At 37.4% G+C, this 26,118-nt stretch overlaps 1 protein-coding gene across 1 annotated transcript in view; it reads left to right on the plus strand.

The window, feature by feature from the left end:
• Positions 1-911: 911 nt before the first annotated feature.
• Positions 912-26,118, plus strand: part of LOC308707040 (neural-cadherin) — a gene marked incomplete at both ends in the record, with an annotated part of 259,279 nt that continues 234,072 nt past the window's right edge. The window contains one exon of the mRNA XM_081393095.1: positions 912-1,893. Within this exon, the coding sequence (XP_081249221.1) occupies positions 912-1,893 (982 nt within the window). The remainder of the gene's footprint in view (positions 1,894-26,118) is intronic.

The raw sequence follows: 26,118 nt of genomic DNA on the forward strand, positions 1-26,118 counted from the left end.
TAGAGAGCATAACATATAAATAAAGTTTATGGAAAGATTTGTAAATCTGCTACAAACTTTTGCAAGGATAGTATTCATAATAACATTGTTTTTTTTGTTTTTTTTTCTCAATCACAGAAACAGAAAAAATAGGAAGGTGTGCAGAATTAAGTTAAAGTTGATTCTTTTTTTTTGTGTGTGAAAATGTTACCTTTTATTGCTTGCAACATTTTTCTTTAGTTTCTGTTGGTGTTAAATGTTGGTGGATTTTAGAGGAGTTGATTTTACATGACTTTGTTGGTCTGAAATGAAGACAGTTAACATTATTTAACAATAATTAACAACTTTACAGCTCAGCACATACGAATATGGATTCAAAAAATATTAGTGAGGTTAACTTGTATGTGCCTTCTCAATAATGGTTTGTATGTTGAGCATTACATACATTATACGTGCCACCAACTGAGGAGCATACATTTGGTCAGTGTTTCCTAAATTAGTGTGGTGCAGCTTAACCTTATGAAAGCCAAAGAAGAATTTAGCAGAATATTTAACTTTCCTATGTATGAACATCGTCTGGTATAATGGTATGCTCATTCTATAGCCTAACATTTAGTGTTTGTTTGTTGTTGCCTAAATACCTAATCCTATTGGGAAGAGTCCCTAGAGGAATTCCTGTCTAGTCCAAAGCCCCGCCCCCTCGCGCGTGGCGCTGTCCATCACAGTAGTGCTGCTCTCTGAAACTCCGCGAGCTCAAGCGCGCGCCCGACCAGATCGTTGCTGAAGCGCGAGGCGACGGCTGGTAAAGTTCTGCTGCTCAGACTCTGGAGGATCAGTCAGTGTCCAACGAATGAGCAGGGAATTCATGCATCATGTTCTGCTATCTGAACACTGTCGCTTGAGATCAGGAAGAGTGCTGTAAACTTACAATCATGTTTTGGACTATTTTGTTGCCGTATTGTGTGACTTTTGTGTTGGGAAATAAGACCGACGAACGAATACCTTTCTTTCACGGGCATGTGTTTGAAAACTCTCCACCTGGCTCAAAAGTGAACGGACTGAGTATCCCGGTGAAGCGCATCGACCCGCAGAGATGGTGCTCCAAGTCCGGGATGCACCTAAAACTCCTGGGGGACAGGAGTGAAGATTTTCACGTATTTGCCCACCACAAGCGAGGACACATATTATTGAAAACCTCTAACGTTCTCGACCGAGAAGAGCGCGCTGAATATTTCCTGAGCGTCGCGCTGTGCTGTCAGAGCTGCGCTTCAGCCGAACGCGTCGTGGCCGAAGTTGCTTCTATTAAAGTGGACGTGCTTGACACGAACGACCACGAGCCCACTTTCCAACATGCAGACGTGAAAATAACTTTGGACGACGCCACGGCCCTGAGGTCGGTGGTGTACACGGTGAAAGCGGAGGATATTGACAGTGGCAAAAACGCCGAGCTCATATACTACGCGCTCCCGAGAAACGGCAGTTTCTATGTAGTGCCCAAAACCGGCGACATCCTCCTCGTGGACTCGATTCTCGGTCTCGCGCAGCCCATAAAGTTCAGCGTGTTTGCACGAGACCACGGCTGGCCCGCTCGGACCAGTCTGAATATGGATATAGAGATCAGTCCGCGCCAATGGCCAGCCCTTCCTCAGCTCGATAACGGACTCTCGAGAAAGTCCCGCTCCGTGCCGGAGCCGGTGCTTATCACCGTGTCTGAAGACGCGAGTATTGGCTCAGTCATTATGAATCTGCACCCGGTGAGGTTTCAATCAGCCAGCTTTGAGCTGATTCACCCGGACGCGGATAACTCTCCCGTCACCGTGAGTCGGGACAGCGGAGATTTGGTTATATCGAGGCGGCTCGACCGTGAGACGCAGCCGCTAGTGGAGATAACTGTAAAAGTACAAGATAAGCGAGGTGAGTGCGCCGTGACTAATCCAAATATCTGTACAACACGACTATGTGCCCTGGTCCCCTTCCCACCTGTACAGTACGTGACAGTGTCCCCAGCGCGTGCTGACAGATTTCACCTGAACGCCTGAAAATGACACGCGCCTTCATGTACCCAAATCCTCCTCTCCTCCCCTCATTGAGCATGTCATATTAAGCTTTCCTCGTTACAGATGCTCAAAGTTCACAGGAATCAAAGTTTAATTGTCACTCACGGTAAAGTCTGACTGTAGGCTAATTGTCACGAGCCAAGGCGCAGATGAAAGCGCGGGTGCTGCTCGAATGAAAGCGTTCACTTGCATTGTTGTGACGCAGGAATGTATTCATACACACCTAGGTGATAAATGCAGCAAATTACATCAAATTATTCTATAATTTGTAAACTGTGAATTTTCACATTAGTGGGATTTACTGCGAATTGTACAAATGTTTTGTTTTTTATCATCAACAGCATCTTTGCATCCATTTTACTGGTAAATATAATTTTGGTCGTCATTTTAGTTTTAATTGGATTTTCTTAATCAGTAATTCAATTCAAAGTTGTCAAAATAAGTGCAATTAACTAATCACTGCATGGCAGCAATTTTGCAATTAAGTTCAATTTTTACATTTTAACTGGTTGTGCTGTGCATATTCCTTTGTTCATCCAATCATGGTTTTCTTCTGCATACCTCCTTTGGCTTTAAATAATTCGTCTCCATTTATACAGGTCATTCAGTCAATGCCCAGCAATTTAGGTATTTGTGTGTGTGAGGAGGGAGAGAAGGAGGGAATTTGGTAAGATATTCACATGGGTCCTTTTACCAAAATAATATCATACTTTTCTATTCACCTTTAATTGGTGAAGACCTTTGCATTTGCAGGTGATCCCCATGCATCAAATTGACTTTAGGCACGAATCCGGGGTGATATAATCCTTTTGAGTTGGAGATTGTGCTCTACTTTCCTTCATCTGCTTGCATTAGCCATGTAATCCCAACTCATTCACTTTCTCATTTTGGGGATTTAAGACTGGCAGCTCAGTTAGGAGAAACTGCGGGGAAGATGAGGAGTTTAGTGGAATGTGCTCATATTTGAGCAGTTGACCGGGCATGATTTAGCAGTCTGTGATTTAATTAGTGTTGGTTTGTTAATCAGGGGCTTTCTGCTTGCTGGACCTGCAGCTCTGGAGCTACTGCTTCTCTGTTCCTAGCATATGTTCAAGGGCGCTTGTTTGTGCGTGTGGGAATGTTTGCAGCTCTGTGAATGCTGTGCGGTGTACGGCCAAAGCTTAGCACAAACAATGAGGCCAAACAGCTGGTTTTAATGAGGAGTATGAAGAGCATCTGCTGAACTCATATTTGCCTGTGGCTAATTGGAAGTAATGAGCTTTCAGGTGTAACCACATTTATGTAAAAAAAGGTATTTTTTATGTGTATTAAAGATATTTATATCTTTCCTCTTCTTTAGCTTTGAAATTTTTTTATTTTAATCAAGCTCTTATAAATATACGGCAATGTGGAACATTATATCTCTAAGACAAGACAAAATTCTCTTTTGAATTAGCTAAATGTATTCATTTTTAAAATTAAGAAGCAAAAACCAGTCATAAAGTGAGAACTTGCCTGAACAAATCTTTGAGCATATACACGATGCGGAAAAAGTTGCAAGACGGCAACCTTGCAAAGCAATTGATGACGGCCTCTATAGAAACTTTAAAACCTCCAAGCTATACTTTGATCATCTGTAGGTATTCAATGATTAATAAATAGATAAGAACAAAACAAAATCTGAACGCACTTTGTACGGCCGCTGATTCCCTCACATACAATATTTTCTTCTACAGAACAGTCAAAGAAGTGACAATGTCTGGAGGTGAATGTAGAGTCTTCGTTGTCTCGCACTGCTGTCAAGATTGCTGAATGTTAACAACGTCTACCTCTCTTTTCTGTACTTTTCTCTTCTGTCTCGCTTCTGTGTGCTAACTGGATGAATGTACAGTGTGTCATTTAAATGGAGTGCTTTTTGTTATACCTGACCTCCTAACACAAATCAAATATTCACATATTGAAATGATTTGATATCTGCCATTATCACTATCACTAACATCAGTCTTAAGTTTGTGTGTATATATAAGCCACAAATTACTCTTGCAATATTAAGTTTAAATATCTCCTTTTGACACATTTTACAAGCATGTCTAAAAAGACCAAAAAATGATGCCAGAAATTCACTGTAATAAAATGTGACAATGTTTCCGGTATTACAGGATGACATACACTGCTGTTCAAAAGTTTTGGATCGGTAAGATTTTTAATGTTTTAAAAAAGAAGTCTCTTCTTCTGACCAAGGTTGCATTTATTTGATTAAAAAAATAAAAACAAAATAAAAACAACAGTAATATTGTGAAATATTATGTCAATTTAAAATAACTGTTTTCTATTTTAATATATTTTAAAATGTAATTTATTCCTGTGATCAAAGCTGAATTTTCAGCATCATTTCTCCAGTCTTCAGTGTCACTTGATCCTTCAGAAATCATTCTAATATGATGATTTGCTGCTCAATAAACATTCATTATCATGATCAATTTTCTATTCATCAAAGAATCCTGAAATAAAAATGTAAATAACTGCTTTCAACATTGATAATAATGAGAAATGTTTCTTGAGCATCAAATCAGCATAGTAGAATGATTTCTGAAGGATCATGTGACACTGAAGACTGGAGTAATGATGCTGAAAATTCAGCTTTGATCAAGTATGCAATCACATTGCACTTTACTATATGTTCACATGGAAAACAGCTGTTTTAAATTGTAATAATATTTCAAAATTTATTTATTTATTGTATTTTTAATCAAATAAATGCAGCCTTGGTGAGCAGAAGAGACTTTTAAAAACATTCAAAATCTTACCGATCCAAAACTTTTGCCTGGTAGTGTATATGTGCTTGTATATTTTAACCTTAAGTGTTATAATGTTTATATACCAATCTATACTCATGTTTTGGTTGCACTTTATTTTAAAGTATGTGCATTTACAGTGTACTTTCCTTAAGAAAGTACTGGGTATAAGGTAACTACATGGGTTAAGGTTAGGTTTAGGAGTATGGTTTAGGGTTAGTAGTACCCAGTTATTGCAATTACTATAAAGTATGTACATGATGACAACACTGTAAAATAAAGTGCTGTCCATATTTTTACCTTAAAATGTACTGATAACTACAAGGATAACACATGTCGTTTAGTATCGTTAACTAAGTCTCCGTGTATTAACCCCCTGGGGTCGACGGTATCGCCGGCGATACCAGCTCGCTTTTTTTCAGTTCAGTTCAAAAGAAATTAATTTTGCTCTGTGGACTTTGAAATTACAAGCAAGTTTCATACATCAATCGATTCTGTTAAATGTGTATTATTTTTGTGTACACGCACAATAAAAACAAAGTGTTGTGCTTTTTGCCAAATAAAGAAAAATAAACGTGATGCGAGTTCTGCCTTCTCTCTCAGTGAAGACCAATCTGAAACGCGTCCGAAAATGAACTGTAACTCAGCGAATACTCAGTCAAACAGACATACAGATACACAGACATGAAGCTTGAATTCTATTCTTTTAAATGAGGTAATTTATATAAAAAACAAATATTCTCATCTTGTGAAATCTGTATTAAAAGAGAGCGATCCCAGTCGAGCTCATTAGAGCTAATTCAAAGGTAATGTGACTCCGCCCACGGAGAGCGCGTGCTATTCAAACGCAAACTACTGAGGCAATCCAAGCAAACCTGTGAACGCCCCCATATCAGCTCGAGAAAACAAGTTTATTCAGACCATTGTAGCCTACGTGTTTACACCATCTGGCAGCGCTGTGAGAAATATTAATAATGGATAATCTACCTCAGAGTGCGGGTATTGCAGGAGAGAGGATCCGAATATGTAGTAAGTTTTTTTTCCTTCTCAAGTTAATCGCGTTTCTGTGAATGAATGAACGGCAGCCGCAGAGATGCGCGCTGTTTACCACAGCTCGCAAAAAGACAGTTTAAATTTAAATTGCGTCTCTGTGTGAATGAATGATGATGTTTTAGCAAACTGTATTGCTATACTGAGTTGAGTAAAAATCGACAGAAATAGCCTATGTTGAAATAAAATGTAGGCTATTTGTATAAGCAACGTTTTAAACTGAAAATTAACATATGCCCTAATATTTCATAAAAACAACGTTACAGTCAGGCGTTTCTGTTTGTGTATGAATGTTTCGGTTTTAGCAAACTGTATTGCTACACTCAGTAAATATCGACTAAAATATGTTGAAATAAAATGTATTTGTATAAGCAACGTATTAAACTGCAAATTAACATTTATATTTCTTATAATAAAAATGAAAGACCTATGTTACAGACATATGAAAGACAACATTTCGTTGATTAGTTTTGGATAGATTATACATTTTTACTGTAAAATATCTGCCACCTCAAATAAGCTTTTGTTTGCCAATATTTGCTTATGTTAAATATATGTTTTGTCAAAAATAAAGTTATCAAATAATCAATCAAATCCTTAACTTTGAAATATGTATGATAAAATATATACTTTAGTTTTTACAAAGAAAGATTCTTGAATTGTTGTTGTAATTGTAACCTTTTTAATAAAAAAATATATTTACAAAGTAGATGTAAATAAACTATTAAAAGGTAAATATAAGCCCTTTCTTTAAATAACTTTTATTGTGTTTTATTATTGACAAATTTGGGGAGAAGATAAATATTCTTGTGGCTCAGTGACTCACCTGAATGAATGGCTAATTAAGTATGCAGGCCCCATTGTCTCCTAAGGTGTGAACCACTACATATACATGACCGTTGACGCCCACTCCGCATATGGCCTTTCCAAACAGAAAGTGCTTCGCAAAATTCAAATCAATGTATTGTGTTATGTGAATGATAAGGCAGGGTGATTTTCACTTTATTTTGAAGAAAAAACACTAGGCGATGACATCTTTTAGACAAAAGTCTTATTGGCACATATTTAGAATGTGTTTTATGGCCTAATTTCAGAAACTTTAGTTTTTAGTTTTTTCAATAACCATGCATAAACATTATTCTCTCAAAAATGCAGACATGTACATTCTTGTTGCTCACATTTCATGGTAGCCCTGTTTGTGCTAAATAGTGTGTAATTTTTTTTTGCCATTAACATGTTTATAAGCAACTGAAAAAAGCAAAAATGTCAGGGCATGTCAGAACATCTCAAGGACCCCAAAAACACCTTAGACCCCAGAGGGTTAAAAGATAACTTGCAGTTAACCAATCAACATGTTTGAACTATTTTTACGAAAATAAAAGACTATAATTGCTAAACCATTTTTTTACAGTACAAGTATACAGAACTAATATGCCTTTATAAATATTCATAAATGTAAATTATTCCTGACGTCATCTCTTTTCCGACAAATCACTCCATACATCTCCCTTTGGTTGCATGTTGATATGTTGTGTCTGAATGATTCAGGGTAATTTGGGCAAACGGTCCATTCTGAATTGTCTTCCTGCGTCTTTCCTTCCTTTCCCCCTGCATTTTTTCATTTAGCTTTCTCACTCTCCACCTCACGTTTTATCTTTTCCCTCATAACCCTTCTGCTTTCTTGTTAGAGCACGTCTGATGCTTGCCAGTCTTTGTGGTATCAGTGCTGTGGGATCAATTAACCCCTGCACAGAGGATGCCAATAGATAGCTTGAGGATTTGTGTGTGTATATCAATGACAGTCCTCAAACCAATCTCAACAGTGCAATAGAATCTTACCTTAGAGATGCCATCAACTCTCTTGCTCAAGCCCTCTTTCTCTCTCAATTAGACATGATGTTGTTGATGAGCTCGTAATTCAGATTCGTAATGCAAGTTTTCAGATTGACACTAGCCTATTCTTCTCTTTCTCCTCTCTCAGCTGGTCCAGTATGTTCCTCTCTCAGTCCTTTTCCTTCTCTATATTTCATCAAGGAATATAGTCTTCATTAATATTCTTGCATGTGGAACATGCACCAGGTGTCCGAAACCATAGTGTTTGCATTAGACCAGCAAGCATGTGTTTTGCAAGGGAGATTCTGTGCCCCATTCTAGTAATGGCCCTAAACACACACACATCAACAGGGCTTAATTTGAATGACGGGCTCAATGTTTTTCTGGGTCTTGACCAGCCTTCAATACTGAAAATCTGTTAATCTGGTCAGCATGAGCCAAAGAGTTACCACAGCATATGGGGAGCTTCTTCCGCCATGGACACAGAGGAGCTAGCAAATGCTTTACAGGGTTATACATTTGCACACGCACACACATAGAGTCAAACACTCGAGACGAAGCCCTCAAACTGTGTGCAAAACCTGCCCTCTGGCAGACAATACATTTATACTTCCAGATAAACCTGCTGTGTATGTTACAGATAGATCTTAAAGGTCCATTTGCAAAGATGTTCTTACACCTTTGGACATGTCATGTACAACATTTCACCAATGTTTTCCTTCTCAGTTATATTTATACTTGAAAAGTGAAAATGGCACACAGATGATGTCTTTAGATCAGTGGTTCTCAACCTTTGCAAACTTCCAGAAGGGGCCTGATAAATATTAAAATGATTTAAATTTAGTTTGATCCCAAAAAAACACCTAAAATAAACGTATACAGCATATAAACTGACATCTTATTTTTGAGTTCACTTGTTTTTATTACAACTGAAGTACCCAAGGTACATATCTATGAAGGACTAAAAATGACAGAACGAAAAATAAATAAATAAATAAATAAAAGTAGAAATAAATAAATAAATGCAGAAATAATAGTAAAAATAAATACATTTTGGTAATATAAATGGCTATTTCTGTATTTTTACATGTATTTATTTATTTATTTATTTATTTATGCATTTCTATATGTATTTATTTATGTATTTATACATTTATCTATATATTTATGTATTTATATATTTATTTATTTATATATCTATATATGTATTTATTTATACATTTATTTATTCCTACATTTATTTATTTCTGTATTTCCACATTTCTACATTTATTTATTTCTGTATTTCCACATTTCTACATTTATTTTTCCCTGCGCATGTATGCTAATTGACCAATGGCTAACCACGCCCCCAAACGCGATGAGCCAATCACAGTACGCATAGCTAACCCAATACACTTGGACGTTCTCTGCTTCCTCGTCCACTGCAATGCATTGCGGTTATCAGTTTTCATTCGTTTTTATGTTTTTTTCTTGTCATTTTGGCTTTAAAACAGCGTGTGTGTGTGTGATTTTGGTTGGGTGACAGTTGTAGGTTACAGTTTGACAAGAGTTTACAGTTTGACAAAAGCACAATGTTGTGTTTTACACAAATATAAGTAGGCTAAACACTTTGCAGTTTTAATTATGTCCTGTATGAACAAAATGGAGTATGTTTTTATGTTTCCACTGTTCGATCGCGCCCTGGCGCCCGCTCTCTGACACACACACACACACACACACACACACACACACACACACACACACACACACACACACACACACACACATTCCAGCAATGCAATCTTGACATCGCAGCCTGTCCATTATTCTGCGCTCCCACCAAACGCGAATAGGGCGTCAAATTCGCGCGTATCCGCGTCTAGTTCGACGCTTGAACATTTTGAATCCAAAGCGAATAGGACGCGCGTATAAAGTGAGCATTTGAAGCGAAATAGCACCAAACTATAACGTTTACACTGTGAACTGTAAATCTTTGTTCTGGAGCTGAAGCTTATCGACCTTCTCAACAATAAAATTATTAATATAACCCTCCGATGCATATTTAAGGCCCTTTTGGTGACATCGAGATGATATATAATCTTTCTGTCTCCAAAAAATCATCAATTGCCTCCTGTGAAATGTATCCTACTGTGACAGCTGCCAAAGCGCCTGTTACCGAATGTTGACAGAGTGAGTGGAGGGGGCGTGGTTAGCCATTGGTCAATTAGCATACATGCGCAGGGAAAAATAAATGTAGAAATGTGGAAATACAGAAATAAATAAATGTAGAAATGTGGAAATACAGAAATAAATAAATGTATAAATGTGGAAATACATAAATAAATAAATGTAGGAATAAATAAATGTATAAATAAATACATATATAAATATATAAATAAATAAATATATAAATACATAAATATATAAATAAATGTATAAATACATAAATAAATACATATAGAAATGCATAAATAAATAAATAAATACATGTAAAAATACAGAAATAGCCATTTATATTACCAAAATGTATTTATTTTTACTATTATTTCTGCATTTATTTATTTCTACTTTTATTTATTTATTTATTTATTTTTCGTTCTGTCATTTTTAGTCCTTCATACATATCAGTTTAGATAGGAGGGCCTTCGAATATTCTCGAACAAAGGGTTCTTGCTGTTAAAATGGTTGAGAACCAGTGATTTTTGATTTCTTTTCATACATTTTTCAATAGACCCTTGTCATTTGTACATTACATTTATTCATTAAACACTTAACTTTTATCCGAAGCAACATCACACTCACATGTTTTTCTTACTTTGCTAAATGATGCCACCAGCACATCCTCTGAAACAGATATTTTGGTTTGAAGACAAAACTTCCTCTGTAAAAAATACTGTTGACCTACATTCAAAGCAAAGGTGTCTAAATAAGCATCTTAATAGTGTGTTTAAAAAAAAAATCTTTTTCTGTTTTAGAGAGAGAGAGAGAGAGAGAGGAGAGAGAGAGAGCATGCGGTAATGTTTTGGTTTGTCCACTATCCAAAGGACGGAGATAAAGTATGTGTAAAGACTGACAGGTATGGAAAGAGAAAACTGTTTCAATAATTTAATGAACTCTAGAGTAAAATTAATATTTCATGTAACAATAGAGCAAATATAGAAACACCTCACAAAGTCAGAGAGAATCATTGTTACTACTATTTAGTGAGTATAAGAACAAGTCCTCGTTCTGCAGCAGGTCAGACCTCATTCTGTAAATCTAAGCATACATTAAGCCATTATACTATTATGTGGGAGTTATGTGGCAAACAATGGGCTTAATGACTTTCTGATAGTCACCCAGGGCTCTCCACATAATGTCTGTGACACAGAATGAATAGGGGGTGTGTTACAGCCCAGATAGACAGATGAAAAGTGCACTGTGGCGTGTCTCAGAACATTGGTGTTAGAACAGTGGTGGCTCCAGTTAATCACGTCTGTGAAAGCAGGTGTGAATGTGAGGCATCCAGTTTTCTGCTGTGTTGTGTTCTTGCTTGATGCACTTGGAATTTTCTGTCTTTGCTCTCTGATGATTTAAGAGCAGTTTTTGTCAAACAATCTATCTTTTGATAGAGAGATGGGAGAGAACTCAGTATATAGACTTTGCATTTAGTGATTCATTCAAACAGTTGTTCTGGCGCACATAAAGACATTGTGGATATGTGTCTTCAAAATGTTGTGTCTAGTGATATAAATCAAATGTCAGTGGAGATTAAACATAATTGAGATAATCAGCACATTTGACTTGATGTATTAATGAACAAATCTGTTTACAGAACGGATCACCCAACACATACAACATGTGCATAACAAGTATTTGACTTCTTATTTGCATCGACTGTCTGGTTTCCCTAACAACCACACCACTGACAGGGATAAGTTGCCATGGCAAAAAACAGTGTTTCTGACTTTGAGGGGCAGCTCTCTGATCTATGCCTCCGAGGAAGACGCATCACATCCTCTCCGTAACTCACACATAAATGCATATTTATTGGAATGGTTCGCAAAAAATACAAAAAATAAAATTCATTTACTCGCCCTGGTTTTGTTCCAAATATAATGTTCTTCTGTGGAACACAAAAGAAGATATTTTGAGTAAACTTGCAGTCCAAACAACCCCAAAAATAATTTGCGTGACCAACTTAAACCTGCTGCAAATTCAGCATGAGCACATCTTAGGCCAAAATTCCCAATCCTGTGGATTTCTATTGAAACGACTGGATTTTACCCACAAAAAAAGTGACCTCTCCTTTCTTTTGCATTTTAAAAAGACAAATTATTAGTCATATACTGAATATTTGAAAGCGCATGCGAATAGTCTTAAACTGTGCATACACAAACAGACACAACACATATACCCCACAATGCCTATTAAGAAGCGAATAAAGCTGTATGACAGAACGTGTGAGTGTCATGGCCCCATCATCTCATCTCTCGATCTCTCTATTCCTCACTCCTCAGGGAGACACGCTCAGTATTGGTAATTGCTGTTCATGCTGTACACAGCCTATATCCTACAGCCTCTCTGAAATTAGTCTTGTGTCACTGCGTTTATGCCCTAGACTCTAGATTGAATGTGCGTTTGTGTGGTTATGTAAGAATCTGTTTATATGCTTATCGTGCTTGTGTAAGCTGTGCTTCTGACCGTGTGTGTGTGTGGTAGGCAAGACATACTCCGCAATAGCCGGATTGCTTAATTATCAGAAGGCAACTAGGTACAGATCCAACTCTCTCTCTCTCTCTTTCTCCATCTTGTGTCTTATTCCATGACTGATTATTTCATCAGTCTGTCTACAGTCTTGGCCCATCTTGGCGTTGTTTTCTTTTTCTTTTCTTTTCTTTTCTTTTCCCACCATTTCATCTGTTCTGCTTAGGACTGTTCTGTGATTAGTTTGTATCCAATCTGGCTCTCTCTGATATAGGAGGCTGTGAGTGTGGCGGCCAAGTCTTCTAATTGCCAGACTTTATCAAACAGACAAATGGGAGGATAGCAGGCGGCCTGTGACCTTTGCAAGATGGCATCCTCGCTTCGGCTCTTGAACAAGATAGTTGCCAGCCAGCTCCTCTCTTAATAATGCTGACAAATGCAACTGAGTCTGTGACTGCAGTACCATTTCCTGTCCGCATCTAATAGGCCACGTGGCCTATGAATCGCTGGAGCCTGTGATGAGTGCTAACTCTTTCGTGCCTCTGTTGTTGCCCACTATGGCTAATGTTTGTCCTATGACATTCATCATAAGGATCTGTGATATTTGCGTGTGTTTGGAGGGAGTGTGTGGAAGCTGATGGCATAGATTTGGCCCTGGAGAGCACTAGCTGAAAGTGATGCAATATTAGCAGGCGAGCAGCTTTTTGTGGTGTAGTTTCACAGCATCAATCTATTTTGAAGTTTACACTGTCAACCAATTCAGGTTTTTCTTGGGGGGGGGGGGGGGGAATGTGTTGCAGATTGGATTTTTCATATGTGGCTCGAAATCTGATACATATCTGATTATATCTGACCTAAATATAAACACCTGTAACAATTCTCTTATTTCACAATGTTTTGTCATTACATAATATCCACTCAAACCTCTACACACAGACTGGCAACAGAATCGCCATTGGCTAGTAATTTTTTTAGTTTACTTGAAATAAATTTGACACACACTCATGGACATAAATGTATACGGCGCATTCCAGATCAAACCAGCTTCTCTTCACACAGTGACTTGAAAGCATAATAACTGAACTTTTAAGAAATATCAGTCAGTCAATAATTAGTTATGATTTGGCAACTATGTGTGAATGAAAATGTATTGTATGAGGGCATATTTGTCATATTAAACAGAACTTATGGGATTATGGGTTTGCAGTGGTGCTTGAGACATTATTGGTCACTTAATGTTTCTGGAAAAAAGACTAAAAATAATACTAACAGTACAAATAATATTATAAACATGCTAAATTCTAACATGCTTCTGTGCTTATAAATATTACTCATGTTGTCTGCTTTTGCTTGAACTAATTTGCTGAAACCAAAAGGTGGATGGTGATAGGTAGGGTTGAAAAATATCATATCACGATTTTTTCAGGAAAATCATACGATTTTATCACCATTCTTTTTCAAAAGCAAATCGTGGAGACATTTGAATCATCCACGATAAAAAAATCGTGATATCGTACATCCCTAGTGATAGGTGAGTGCAAGCGAAAAGGGATTTCTGCTTGTGCATTAGTGCTTTAGAGAGAGATTGCTTCTGTTATCAATTATCCATTAATAATCCGTATTGTTTACAAACATTTAAAGAAACATAAAGAGAATAAGGCCTTATAAAACTGGTGAAAGCAGAGTCTCTCACTGATATAGGCTACTCAAGGTGTTTTTTTTTCCAACATAAAGGGCATGATTAAGAATAAATTATTTTACTAATGTGCAGTATTAGCAAAATGCCACTTTGTAAATGAACAAAATTTAGAATTGAAGAATTGGGTGCCTTTCAATTCATGATTGCGATTTGGAATTAAATTGGTCACCCACAGGAAGTTGATGTGTTCTTAGAAATATTTATTCTTCCACCCTAGTCCACAAAAGTCAATTTATTAAATATGTAATATATCAAATAAATTAAAATGTCTACACAGTAGGAAGTATTTAAAACATTATCTATCGTTCTTTCTCTTCATTCATTTTAATTCTACTTTGTTCAACTTTAATTCAAATCACAATTCTGCTCCCTGTTTGCTAGCTCAATTCAAATTCAATTCAAATTTAGGAATTGAATTGGGATTTGAAAGGCATTGTAATTTCAGTTCCTGTTAAACACTTGTGAGCCCTTCTAAAGTTACATTTAACAGTGCTAGTTAGTGCTGACTAACAGCCTTGTGCATCTTGTCATTAATGTAAACACAGTTACTTAAGTTTTAAGTTAATGTAAAGAGAAATTTGGAAGTGCAGACCTGTGCATTCAGTTTTGTAATGCAGCCAAAGTTTGTGTGTTTGTGTTTATAGATGTTGCTGTGCATTTGTGTGTCTGCTTTTGTTGCACTTATGTTCAATAATGCAGGTATCCTTGGTTAAATCGGTCCAAGAGGCCTTGTACACCTGTGGTCTGCATTCATTGATTGCCTCTATGGTCTCTGTTTGTCCTTTTCATTTCTTTTTCTTGATTCAGTTCCCATTCCTATACTTTGAAATATAGACAATAACCACATACATGCTGCACAATATGTTCTCTCTTCCTTTTCATAGACATGCTCTTAAAAGACTACATTTAGAGCAGCACCCAATGCTTCTTCAGTATAGACATCATTTGTTGGATATCTTTTCTGCATCTCTTTAAAGAAAAACAGACCCATGTCCCTATGTACCAGAATACTGTAGCCTATTCGTTTAGTTTAGCCTGAAATATCCTTGTCATCCATGCAGCAGAACACGGACAATATATATCTCCTCACATGCTAAGTAGTCAATATTTATAGCTGGCTGTCTTGCACCAGCAGGCTCACAGAGTGCTCTAATCGTAGATTAATGACCATGTGGCATAGGAATGAAGTTCATTAGCATGGCTTTCTCTCTCTCTTTATCGTGCTGTCTTTCTCGGGAACAGGATTTCGGGATGCTGGGTTCTATAGATCAGCTCACCTCAGCCCTGGATAATCATAGGAAATGGAGTAATCTAGAGAGCTACCACTGAGCTCTCGATCTTACAGCCTCACCTCAGGCAGTGTGAAGTACACACACACACACACACACACACACATAGTCTCAGTTCACTGGAGAAGATGCAGCACATATATTTGAAAATATACAGAGTACAGCAACTTCTGAAATAGCTGTAGTGGATTTTTACATTTCCTGATGAAAATGTGAGTGGTGTTGATGCAAGGTTGATTGCCCCTGTGATGCTAGGGGTGTGTGTGTGGTTGCCAGAGTGTCTCTATGGTAATCTGAGGGAGTTTTATTGTGGTAGTTTAAAGTAGGGTGTTTTGTGTTGTTGTTGCCTCGATTCAAAAGCGACCAACACCAATATGTATGGCTACTAGAAGTAGCCTGAATCCCCCTCTTTTAATGTGCCTTTTAGTTTATTTGGCCTACTTTATCTTCCCACTGTGCCAATTCTTAGAAAAGTATTATCACACCTTTGCTCAACAAGCCACATGATTTGTGGTAGCATTCATGTCCGTATAGTGCAAGCGGGTACTTACTGTATGAGCCAAAGCTTAATACCTGAGCTTAGAGGTTTATTCAAATCACGAACTGTAAGTATGAGAAATAGCATTAGTAATATAGAGATGCTTGCCTTACTGCTAATAGTACAAGCACCACTAATAATATGGTAGCAGTAGTTTTCATTACACTACTAATTAATAGTAGTTGTAGCAGCTGTACAGTACATTTTTAATGGTAATATCTACCTTTTTTCCTGAACGCAAAAGTCTCGTAGCGGAATTATCCTTTACATTTCCGGTCTCCGGTGTTTCTAGTCAAATTAGCATATTTTCCGAGCTGATAATGTAATGTTAAACCTATTCAAATGGTTTGAAAAAGCACATAGCCCCATTTTTAATTTTTCAAAGTTTAATGAGTGCACAGATGACATGAAGCTGCCTGAAGTTAGCTACATTTAAAACAGATGGGCGCTCATCCTACACAGCTCATTTTGAGGGGTTTTGTCCTCATAATGATACGAGCGCACGTATACCTTTTATGAGGAGTATTTTAACTTAAGTGCTGCACGCCATGCTCGTTTTTTCTTGTCAGTCTTTGTTGCGTATACGGACAAGTCGGACATTCTTTTCAGATTTGCTGGTGCTCAAAACATGTATTTTCTAGGAATTTCTTCAGTTTATTGTTGTTATTGTGGCTGTCAACAACAGCACGGCTTAACCCTGCTCATTTTATTATTTAGTAATGTTCAAAAAGTTTCTGTTTAATTAATTCAGTCTCTTTTTTTTTACCCTGTTTTAACAATGGGTTCCTTTGGAGACCGGAACAGGACAGCATCCAAACTGAAATTAGAATCAGTCATGGTGGCTCTCATTCTTTGCTAAGGAAAAAGGTGGATGCGTACACTGACGAGACATCAACAAAACGTCATACTCTTGTGAAACAAGCTAAAGTGCTAACCCACTTTAGCACCCTGTTGTTTTATTGTTGCCAAAACTGATATGCGGTAATGGAATAAATGCTCCTCCGGGTGATGTCTGACTTTTTTTTTTTAAGTCTTGAATATGTTAAATGCTCCAAGCAACATGAGTTTTATTAGCTGAATTTGCATCTGAGGTGCATATTTGTTAGATTTGCACCAGAAGCACAGCTGGGTGTTGATGGGCGGCGCTGGATGTGGGCCTTTGAGTTTTAAAACTTGAGAGTTTTTAATAAACCCGTATGTTTTTGCATTACCTTGTCTTTCACACAACATATGTTTTCATGCCCAGTAATTTTGTCGCTAATAAAATCTAGTGGTGTTTGCTCTATAAATCAGACATAAAATCTGCATCATTTTGCAGTTTATACTTTAACAAACTGAAAGCTCATTTAAAATGATTGCAGAGCCTTCCATTCTGGAGACATCTATAGAAGAACTTTTGTTTTGACTATAATTTGCGCTCTTTTTAGATGTATGGATGGAGTGCAAATCAATGGATGGAACCAAATATTTCAATCAGGTTTAAAAACAACTAGTGCAACAAGTACAATGTAACAAGAAGTAGGCCTGTCGCGATAATTAAATAACCGTCTGATCGCGATTATTTGATCTAACCGCGATTGTTTCAGACAACCGCGATTATTGCGCTCTTTTATAGGCCTACGGCACAAGGGGGAGTCATGGACCAAAATAAATAGACAAGCACTAATTACGTTTTCCAGCAACATATTCAAAGTCATCTGAAGCCATTCCATAGCTTAATGTGAGGGACAGTAGTATATTTACATTGTTAAATTAAAGTTCACAAACTCGTCTGCAGCTGTCAATCATTCCGTTCAGCATTTAAACTCTGCAGCTGTCAATCATTCCGTTCAGCATTCAAACAGCGCGCGTCGTCCGGTTACGACAGGATACACGGTAAAACTTTCTCCAATGTGACATTGACGTTATAATGCTTGATCTGTAGATAAAGGGCTGTGGATTTGCATAAAATGACTTTATTTTGGAGTTTTTTGCTGTTTCTAAACGACTCGCTTGCTACCGTGTGCCTACACAGCACAAGGACTATGAATTGGCATCAGACGCGCAATAACTGGAGTTTAAAACTGTGAAGAAACAAATGATCAATAAACTGTTGGACTGATATACACTAGGATTTGTGCCCTCGCCTCGACATTTCTTCGCTTTGTGCCGTGAACTTTTAAATGCGCACTTGTGCAACGCTGCGCACTGTGACTCCATGTTGCATTAAGCACATCATTCTGCACCCGCGATGCGCGCTTTGTTCCGCTCTGTTTTGAAGCGTATCATATTATCATGGTTTGTGCACATTTGTTTTTATTAACATGTTTAGATTTTATTCAATTACTGTGCAGATGTTTTCAAAAATTACTTTTTGCTGCTGATTTATACACTCACTAAGTTTAATAAACAAATTGTCATAGCTATTGAATATATTTATTTAATATTTAAAGGTGTTAACTGTAATCTTACATTGCAAAATGATAACTTACAAAGGATTAAATTTATCACAATTATTTAATGAATGAAGCACAAAGCCCTAAAACAGACAATTAATTGGCATAATCGCCAAAGCCCCAAGACAGACAATTAATCATCAAAGCCCTAAAACTGACAATTAATCGCCATAACCGCAATTATTTTTTAGACAATTAATCGTCAGCCAAATTTCATAATCGTGACAGGCCTAACAAGAAGTGCTGTACAATGTAAAAATGCAACAACGCACAACAAAAATACTCACTTTTTTAAAAGCTTAAAGACTTGTGGAATGGCAGGTCATTCCATAGCCTTAGTCCGGCCACTGCGAAGACGTTGAAGGTCTAAACGGCTGTTGTATAGAGATGAGAACAGAAATGTAAGAAGGTACTAAACCACACAAGCCCTTGTACACACACAATACAACTTCAAAATGAATTGAGGACTGGAAGCCAATGGAGTGAAGCTAGTACAGGAAAATCATTACTCCAGTCTTCAGTGTCACATGATCCTTCAGAAATCATTCTAATATGCTGAATTGATGCTCAAGAAACATTTCTTATTATTATTATTATTAATGATGAAAACAGTCGTGCTGATTTAATATGTTTGTGGAAACCGTGATTCATTTTTTAAAAGGATTCTTTGTTCAAAAGAACATTTATTTGAAATAGAGCTATTTTGTAACATTGTCTTCACTGTCACTTTTGATCAATGTAATGCATCCTTGTTATATGGTCAGATACACCAGGGAGAAAATCCAGAGACCTCCTGGACCTATAACATATGATGAGTCTGCAAGTACAGGGAAGAAAAGAAGAAGAAGAAAAAGCATAAATTTTTTTTTTTTAAAAATCAGCAAGGAAAAGCAGCCATGTGGAAAAAGGGCATTTTAGTCAATTACAAATGTTTGTTTATGCATCCCATAATTGCTTTGTGAGTCAGGCCGCCATGGCACTCTGTCCTCGTACTTGTAATTTAATCATCGTTCATTAACACAAAGCAGAGACAACAGTTTAAAAGTGCATTTCTCTCAAATAAAGACACTGTCTGCCGAGAGCCGCAATGGCTCTGTTCCGCGTCGGAGTTCCTGAAGCGTCGGGCGTGGATATTTTTTACTTAGGTTGTCATGGGGAAAATAAGCTGTCCCAATGAGGTTTCCGGCTAATGAGACTTGAGGATTTTGCATATGCAAGTACAGCAGATTATTATCAGCTCAAGGACCTCGGAGAGCCTGACGGAGGGTCTGAATTCAGTGTCTTCTCCTTTTTACCCATATTCCTCACAGCGGCAATGTGTGCTGGGAGTTTTTGTTCTGCTGTGCTGGTTTTTTTATTTTTATTTTTTATTGGATGGTCTGTAGAGGGAGTCTTTGATTGATATTTCTATCAAGCACAAATGGAAGTACAATTTTTTGAAAGTACAGCCTGTTTTGACAGTTGTTTTTCCTCATAAGCACTATTGATATCCATCTCATGTCATTTGTTCCTCTCTCCATCACTGTACGTATCATTTTCGGCATCTCTCATATCCTCTTTTGCAGCCTGATGCCTATATTATTGCACTCTCTTTAAACCTCTTGAGTTTAATAAACGCAAACGAACACCCTCTCAAGTAATACAAACCCTTGTTTTGGAGAGCTGGTTTGGGGATGTCAATATTCATCTCAATACATGTGAGAGCTTGAGAGATTATACTGAAAGACAGCGATGCTGATAGGATGCCAAATGGAAATTGCACAGGATATTGGGTGTGACCTCACAAATTTTCCTGCCCTCCTCCCTCTCCTCATTCGGTCATGCCTATCCTGGTGGAGTCAAAATGCGTTGCCAATTCTCAGTTTTCACATCTTTGCATTCTCTACACATACTCATTTGGCGTGGAGTCAACTGTTGTTTAGTAACACACTCTCCTTGTTTTTGGCAAGCGAGAAGGGGGAGTGAAAATTAAAAGGGCAAGTTTTTATGATGCTTGTTCCAAAAGCAAATTTTAGATTAATAACTAGCATTACCAAGAGCCTGTGGCGAGCATTAAAGTTTTTGAATGAGGCGCAGGTGTGGCGAGAAGTAGATTGACACAGCAGGGTTTGGCCGCGCTCCGCGGTGAACACTGCATCTACTTTCCATCACTCCTCGCATTAGCTCTCGATCAGTCAACTTGCTCTGCACACAAATCCCACACGCTCACTGACTGCCCATTTCTGCATCATTCAGGTGTCACAATGAGCTGCTTGATATGGGAGTAATGCAGTTTCTTCTGCACTTTATTTCCTAAAGCACAATCCACTGAGAAAATCCTTTTGTCCTGTGATACGAGCAGCTTATGTTGTATAGATGTTGAGTGGCCCTTCAGGCGGTTTGACCTTTGAGCTGTTGTGGTCTGGAACTTCTTGGCTCTCTGTTTTGTGCAGTACTTTTGGGAAGATCATAAAACATGTATGTTTTTATATTCTTTTAGTCTTGTGTTAGGAACTGTAAAAAAAAAAAAAAAAAAAAAAAACACATTTCCCTATGTTATTTGATGTTCCTACTACTGTATATGCATGTATGTTGCATGCTACATTTACATTGCATTAATGCATCTGGCAAATGCTATTATCCAAAGCAACTTACATTGCATTCAGGTTGTACATTTTTTATAAGTTCATGCATTCTCTATGAATCAAACCCTTGACATTGGTGTTGCCAGCAGCATGCTCTTCTGTTTGAGCTACAGGGAATTTGACTTAAGGGGGTCGAACACTGGACGAGAAGCACCACAACACTACAACTCCAGAGGCTGTCCCAAATCCTGCCACACCACTCATATACACAGCTGTTCAGAAGTGTGTGGTCGGTAAGATGTTTTTGAAAGAAGTCTCTTATGCGCACAAAGACTGCATTTATTTGAACAAAAATACAGTAAAGACAGTGACATTGTGAAATATTATAATTTAATTTTATATATTATATATAATTATAATTTAAAATGTAAAAAATGGTAGTTTACTGCCAATCATTTACATTTTCACCAAAATGTAAATGTTTTATCAATGTCGAAAACAGTTGAGCTGCTTATCAACTTTTTGTTTGTTTTTCTGTGGCTTGAATAAAGTCTTTGCTTCAAAATAAAAAATCTTAAAAATTAGTCAAAATAAAGTGAAACATCAAATTCTTAAAAATAATAAAATATTAATAATAATAATAATAATAATAATCTTAAAAATTCAAATTAAATAAATGTAAACTAAATAAATCATTTCAATCAAATGAAATCAGCATCAACAAAAGCCATCTTTGCACTGCAATGGTACAAGCTGCATCTAGATTTACACATTTACACAGTTTAATCCTGCTCAGAGGTGGTATTAATTAAATTACAATGGCACAAATAGGCTAATGTTATCAGATAATGTTTTAAGTAATAGTAATAATAATTAAAAAAAAATCAATCAAAAAATGAAAGGAAGGTAAAAACGGTAAAACCGCCAGTAGTTGGCAGCCAGTCACTGTCTTAATGAGTGAGTCATCAAGTAATTCAGTAATAAAGCAAGTGGCTCTATTTATGAATGGGTCATTGAATTATTGACTCTTGCGTTCGTTCAAAGCTGCAGATTCATTCACTGACAAAACTCCGCTGTGTGTTTTGTTTGAATACACACAACTGCTGTGGCTTTCATTGGAACTATTTCGTTTCAAAATTGAGCAAACAATACTGTGTTTAAAATGTACATCACTTAATATTACCATTTTGTTTGTTGAATGTTGTATAATGTGACATTTGCAATCGCGTGGATATCGGGAAACATTGCATTCTTGCTAGTATAATATACTATCAACATTAAAAACAAGAACTCGCACAGGGTAGGTTTTTGTATCAAAGAGAGTTTGAGTCCTAAATCAATCTCTATGCACAGTCTGTGTCTATTTTTGTTCGTCATGCTAGTAAGTATTAAAACCCCCTTTCAAAAAGGTACATTGTTGAGAACAGCAGTAATGTAGCATGATTTGCCAAGGCAGCAGACTCTGCACGCAACCTATCATATGCGCGCTGCTTGTGTGGATGCAGTCAGTTTTGAATTTAATTTGATTGGGTGTCAGGTATTTGACCTTTTATGGCACTGCCATTTTCCTGTTTTACACGAGAGGTCGCATTTTGCCTGTTAGAAATGCAGGCTCAGTTTTAATGTTATTTTAAGGTGGGGCAGAATTACATGAATGGCAAAACTCAGCATTTTGGTCTCGTATCCCATCTGTCACCTCACGTACCCCAGTTTGGGAACCACTGTCATACACTATCATAAAATTAACTAATTTCCTTGTCCATTTGCGCTGTTTTTACAAATCACCTAACTTCATATACACTGCTTTATTGAATCTTGAAAAGAACTTTTGTCTGTGTGGTGATTAGATTCACAGTTTTGCTCTGCCACCTTGAACCTGTTCTGGTAACATGAACACACAGTAAGTGATTGTTGCTGATGTGTGTGTGTCTGTCTAGCAGTGTGAAAAATTATAAAAATGTTTGACTTTATGCAAAGGTACATTAGCTGATCCAACGATTACTAATGAGAATGAAGCCAATGTTCTATCAGATACTGTAATCGAGTGTGACGTTCTATATCAGTGATTCTCAACCGGCGCTAGTGGGCCACGGAGCGCCATCTGGTGGGCCGTGTAGGCAGTGGTAGACTACCCCCAAATAAAATTGTATTTATTTTTTAATTGACAAATCTTGTTATTTTCTAATTATCTAATTATATGATCAAAAACACTCAAGTCTAGACAAGATGCATTATCTAAAAGCTAATTTATGTTTCAATATCGCAACACCAATCACGTCACATCGTCAGATTGAACGCTTGTGCGATCAGATGCAGTAACATCACGTTACTGTAATATGGATCGTTTTCTAAAAAGAAAAGCAGATGTGTGAGACAGATCTGTGCAAGCAAAAGCTTCAAAGTGTGTGGTGAGAAAATACGATGCTGAATACATTAAATTTGGTTTTATAAGGGCAGGTACTGAGACTAAAAGGGGTCGCACACCGAGCGAGAAGCGTCGCATCTAGGACAACTTGAGGAATCGCACAGCTGACGGTGACGCGCACTTTCTCAGTTAATGGCCAGCAATATTGTTATGTTTAGAGACATTATGAAACTAAGATAATGTCTGTACTATGTTATGATTGTACTGTACAATTAAATAAAATCGTTGCTGTGTCTGCAGTCTGAACACTTTACCTCAGGACGGACGTTAGCAGAAATGTTTATGTCTGTTATAATGTAAACTTAATATAAAACTAAGTAAATGGTAAATGGAGAAATTCAGTTTTTTGGCTAAAACCATTAAATCTACAGAGACATTTGAGCTAAAAACACCTGGGCTGTGTTGAGAAGCCAAAATAATATTGTTTTAAACAGTCATTCATATCGGTAATTGTGTTTGATAAATTACACTTACAGTAGGCCTATGTGAATTGGGGTGAATGAACTTTGTTGAACATTTCTGCTAATGAATAAGAGAATGTTCTCCTCTTGTATATGACCTGTTTTTACAGGCATGTTAGCCTGGATGTGGGGATGTATTATTACTTAATTTGTTAAAAGAGTGTCTGACCCAGTCATTGGTCCGACCTGCCCAGTTATTGTTATAGGAATAAATGGTAACTGAGTAAATCTGCCAAGTCTTTTTTATACAAGGACTGTTTTCATCTATAGCTGACTTGACCTAGTCTACCACAGTGGCATAACAGATTAACAGCAGAGTCATTGTACTTTTTTAATTTTCCGTTATTATGTGTTCATACTATCATATTTTGGAAGGGTAGTCCTCGGAATGTTGTTAAACAGTTATTGGTGGGCCATGAGTTGCAAGAGGTTGAGCATGTTTTGTCTCTGCCCATATATATTATGCTACATAAAAAAAAAAAAAAATGCTTTGCAAAGCGTGTCATAAATTCTTGGCATTCTGAGCGAGTTTAATCATGTAGTCTTAATCTTATTCATGATATGATGCACTGACGCACTTAAACACTTTGCCCTGCATTGTTAATTTTTAGCAGGAAGAAGTATGTTACTTTATTGCATTTAAATAGTGATCAGACTTTCATATTCTACTTAAAACTGCTCTCTAGCAACATTAGCAGTAGAAATGACCTGTTGTGTGTATAGTAGTCTTGCATATCTTCTATATTGTTTTTCTTTACTGTTTCACTCTCAGCAAGTTATCATTGTTTGGTCTTTTCTCTGCATGGGCTGTTTCTTCCTTGCAGTTCTTTCACAAAGTGTATGAGCTTTAAATACCAAATCACTCAGCAAGGAGTAATCAGCATGACATTCATTCAAACACAAAACGTCAAGAAGTCCCTCGGCTCTCAGAACAACAACACAAAATGCAATGACTCACTTCCAGAGAAAAGAATATCCTGGATGAAAGTGAAAGCGGCTGAAAGTCCAGCTTTTTCTAAACAGTAGCATCCTTCAGACAGTAATTAGTCAAACGAGTTTTATGGTGATTTATTCCTGGGGCCTCATTCAACTCATCTGGTGTTTTGCATAGGCTGAATGTCATGTTTGTAATCATTTAGTGCCAATCATTTTAAATGCTTTAAATATGTGAAACAAAGCAGTTATTTTTTTATTTTTTTGCAGTTTCATAAGTATTTAGTATAGATACACTACCATTCAAAAGTTTAGGGTTGGTAAGATTTTTAGGGATGCACTGATACAGCTTTTTCCAGAACAAGTCCGATACCGATACTTGTATTTTTGGTACTCGTCGATACCATAACTGATACCTGTATTTTCACTGCATTTGTAATTTTAGATATATTTGTAGATAAACCAAAAGAATATAAATTATATTAGTTGGCTTAATTTGTTCATCAAACATATATTTCCTTCAGTTATATTCATGCTTAATTAAAGGAACACTCCACCCATTTGCATTAAGCTTTGCAATGTTAGAAACCCAGTCATACTATTGAATGGTCTTGCAACATTTTCTCATTTACCCCTGAGACGAGAGAAATCTGTATTTACCTCTTTACACTTCCTCCTACAATGACGCAAAAATCATCATTTTGCGTCATTGTACTGTAGGAGGAAGTGTAAGGGGGGGGGGGATTTCTGTTAAGACTACAAGCACTAGTTCCCACCCTTTCAAACCTGCCCATAGGGGGTTGGACCTAATGCGCTAACAGACCTATCACAGATCAGTGCCAGTGCGTTTGATTTCACCATTCATTGTTTACATGCACACCTTTTGTTTCAATCTAACTGAATTCATTCCGATTGGTGAATTTGAATGTAGTGTATACATGAACGCTAAACAAGTGATCAGTTGATGTGCGTTTTACCCATGCTAAGAAAATACACGGTCCTCTGTGTGAGATAGCCCACGAGTCTCACAGGCGCTCATCAGTAATCACGCCACCGGCTTTTGCTTTCTACTGTAGCCATTCATCACGTTTACTGTGGCGAGCAGGACGAGGCCGCGGGAGAAAGACGCGAGGCCGGTGGCGTGATCGGTTGATGTGCATTTTACCCTTGCTAAGAAAATACCAGCTCCTCTGTGAGAGATACAAGATCAGTGCGTCTCACAGGTGTCGGTCATCAGTAATCACGCCACCGGCCTCGCCTCGTTCTCCCGCGTCCCTAGTCTCGTCCTGTGCGCGACTGTAGAACGCAAAAGCCGAATCCCGGACATTTTGTGCGATCTCAAAAACCCGGGCAGACTCACGGAGACTAACGTTAGTACTAGCTTAGCTTTGTTTACAACTGCTCTCTAACCGG

The sequence above is a fragment of the Scardinius erythrophthalmus genome, assembly GCF_964197995.2.
Source record: "Scardinius erythrophthalmus genome assembly, chromosome: 2".
NCBI lineage: Eukaryota > Metazoa > Chordata > Actinopteri > Cypriniformes > Leuciscidae > Scardinius > Scardinius erythrophthalmus.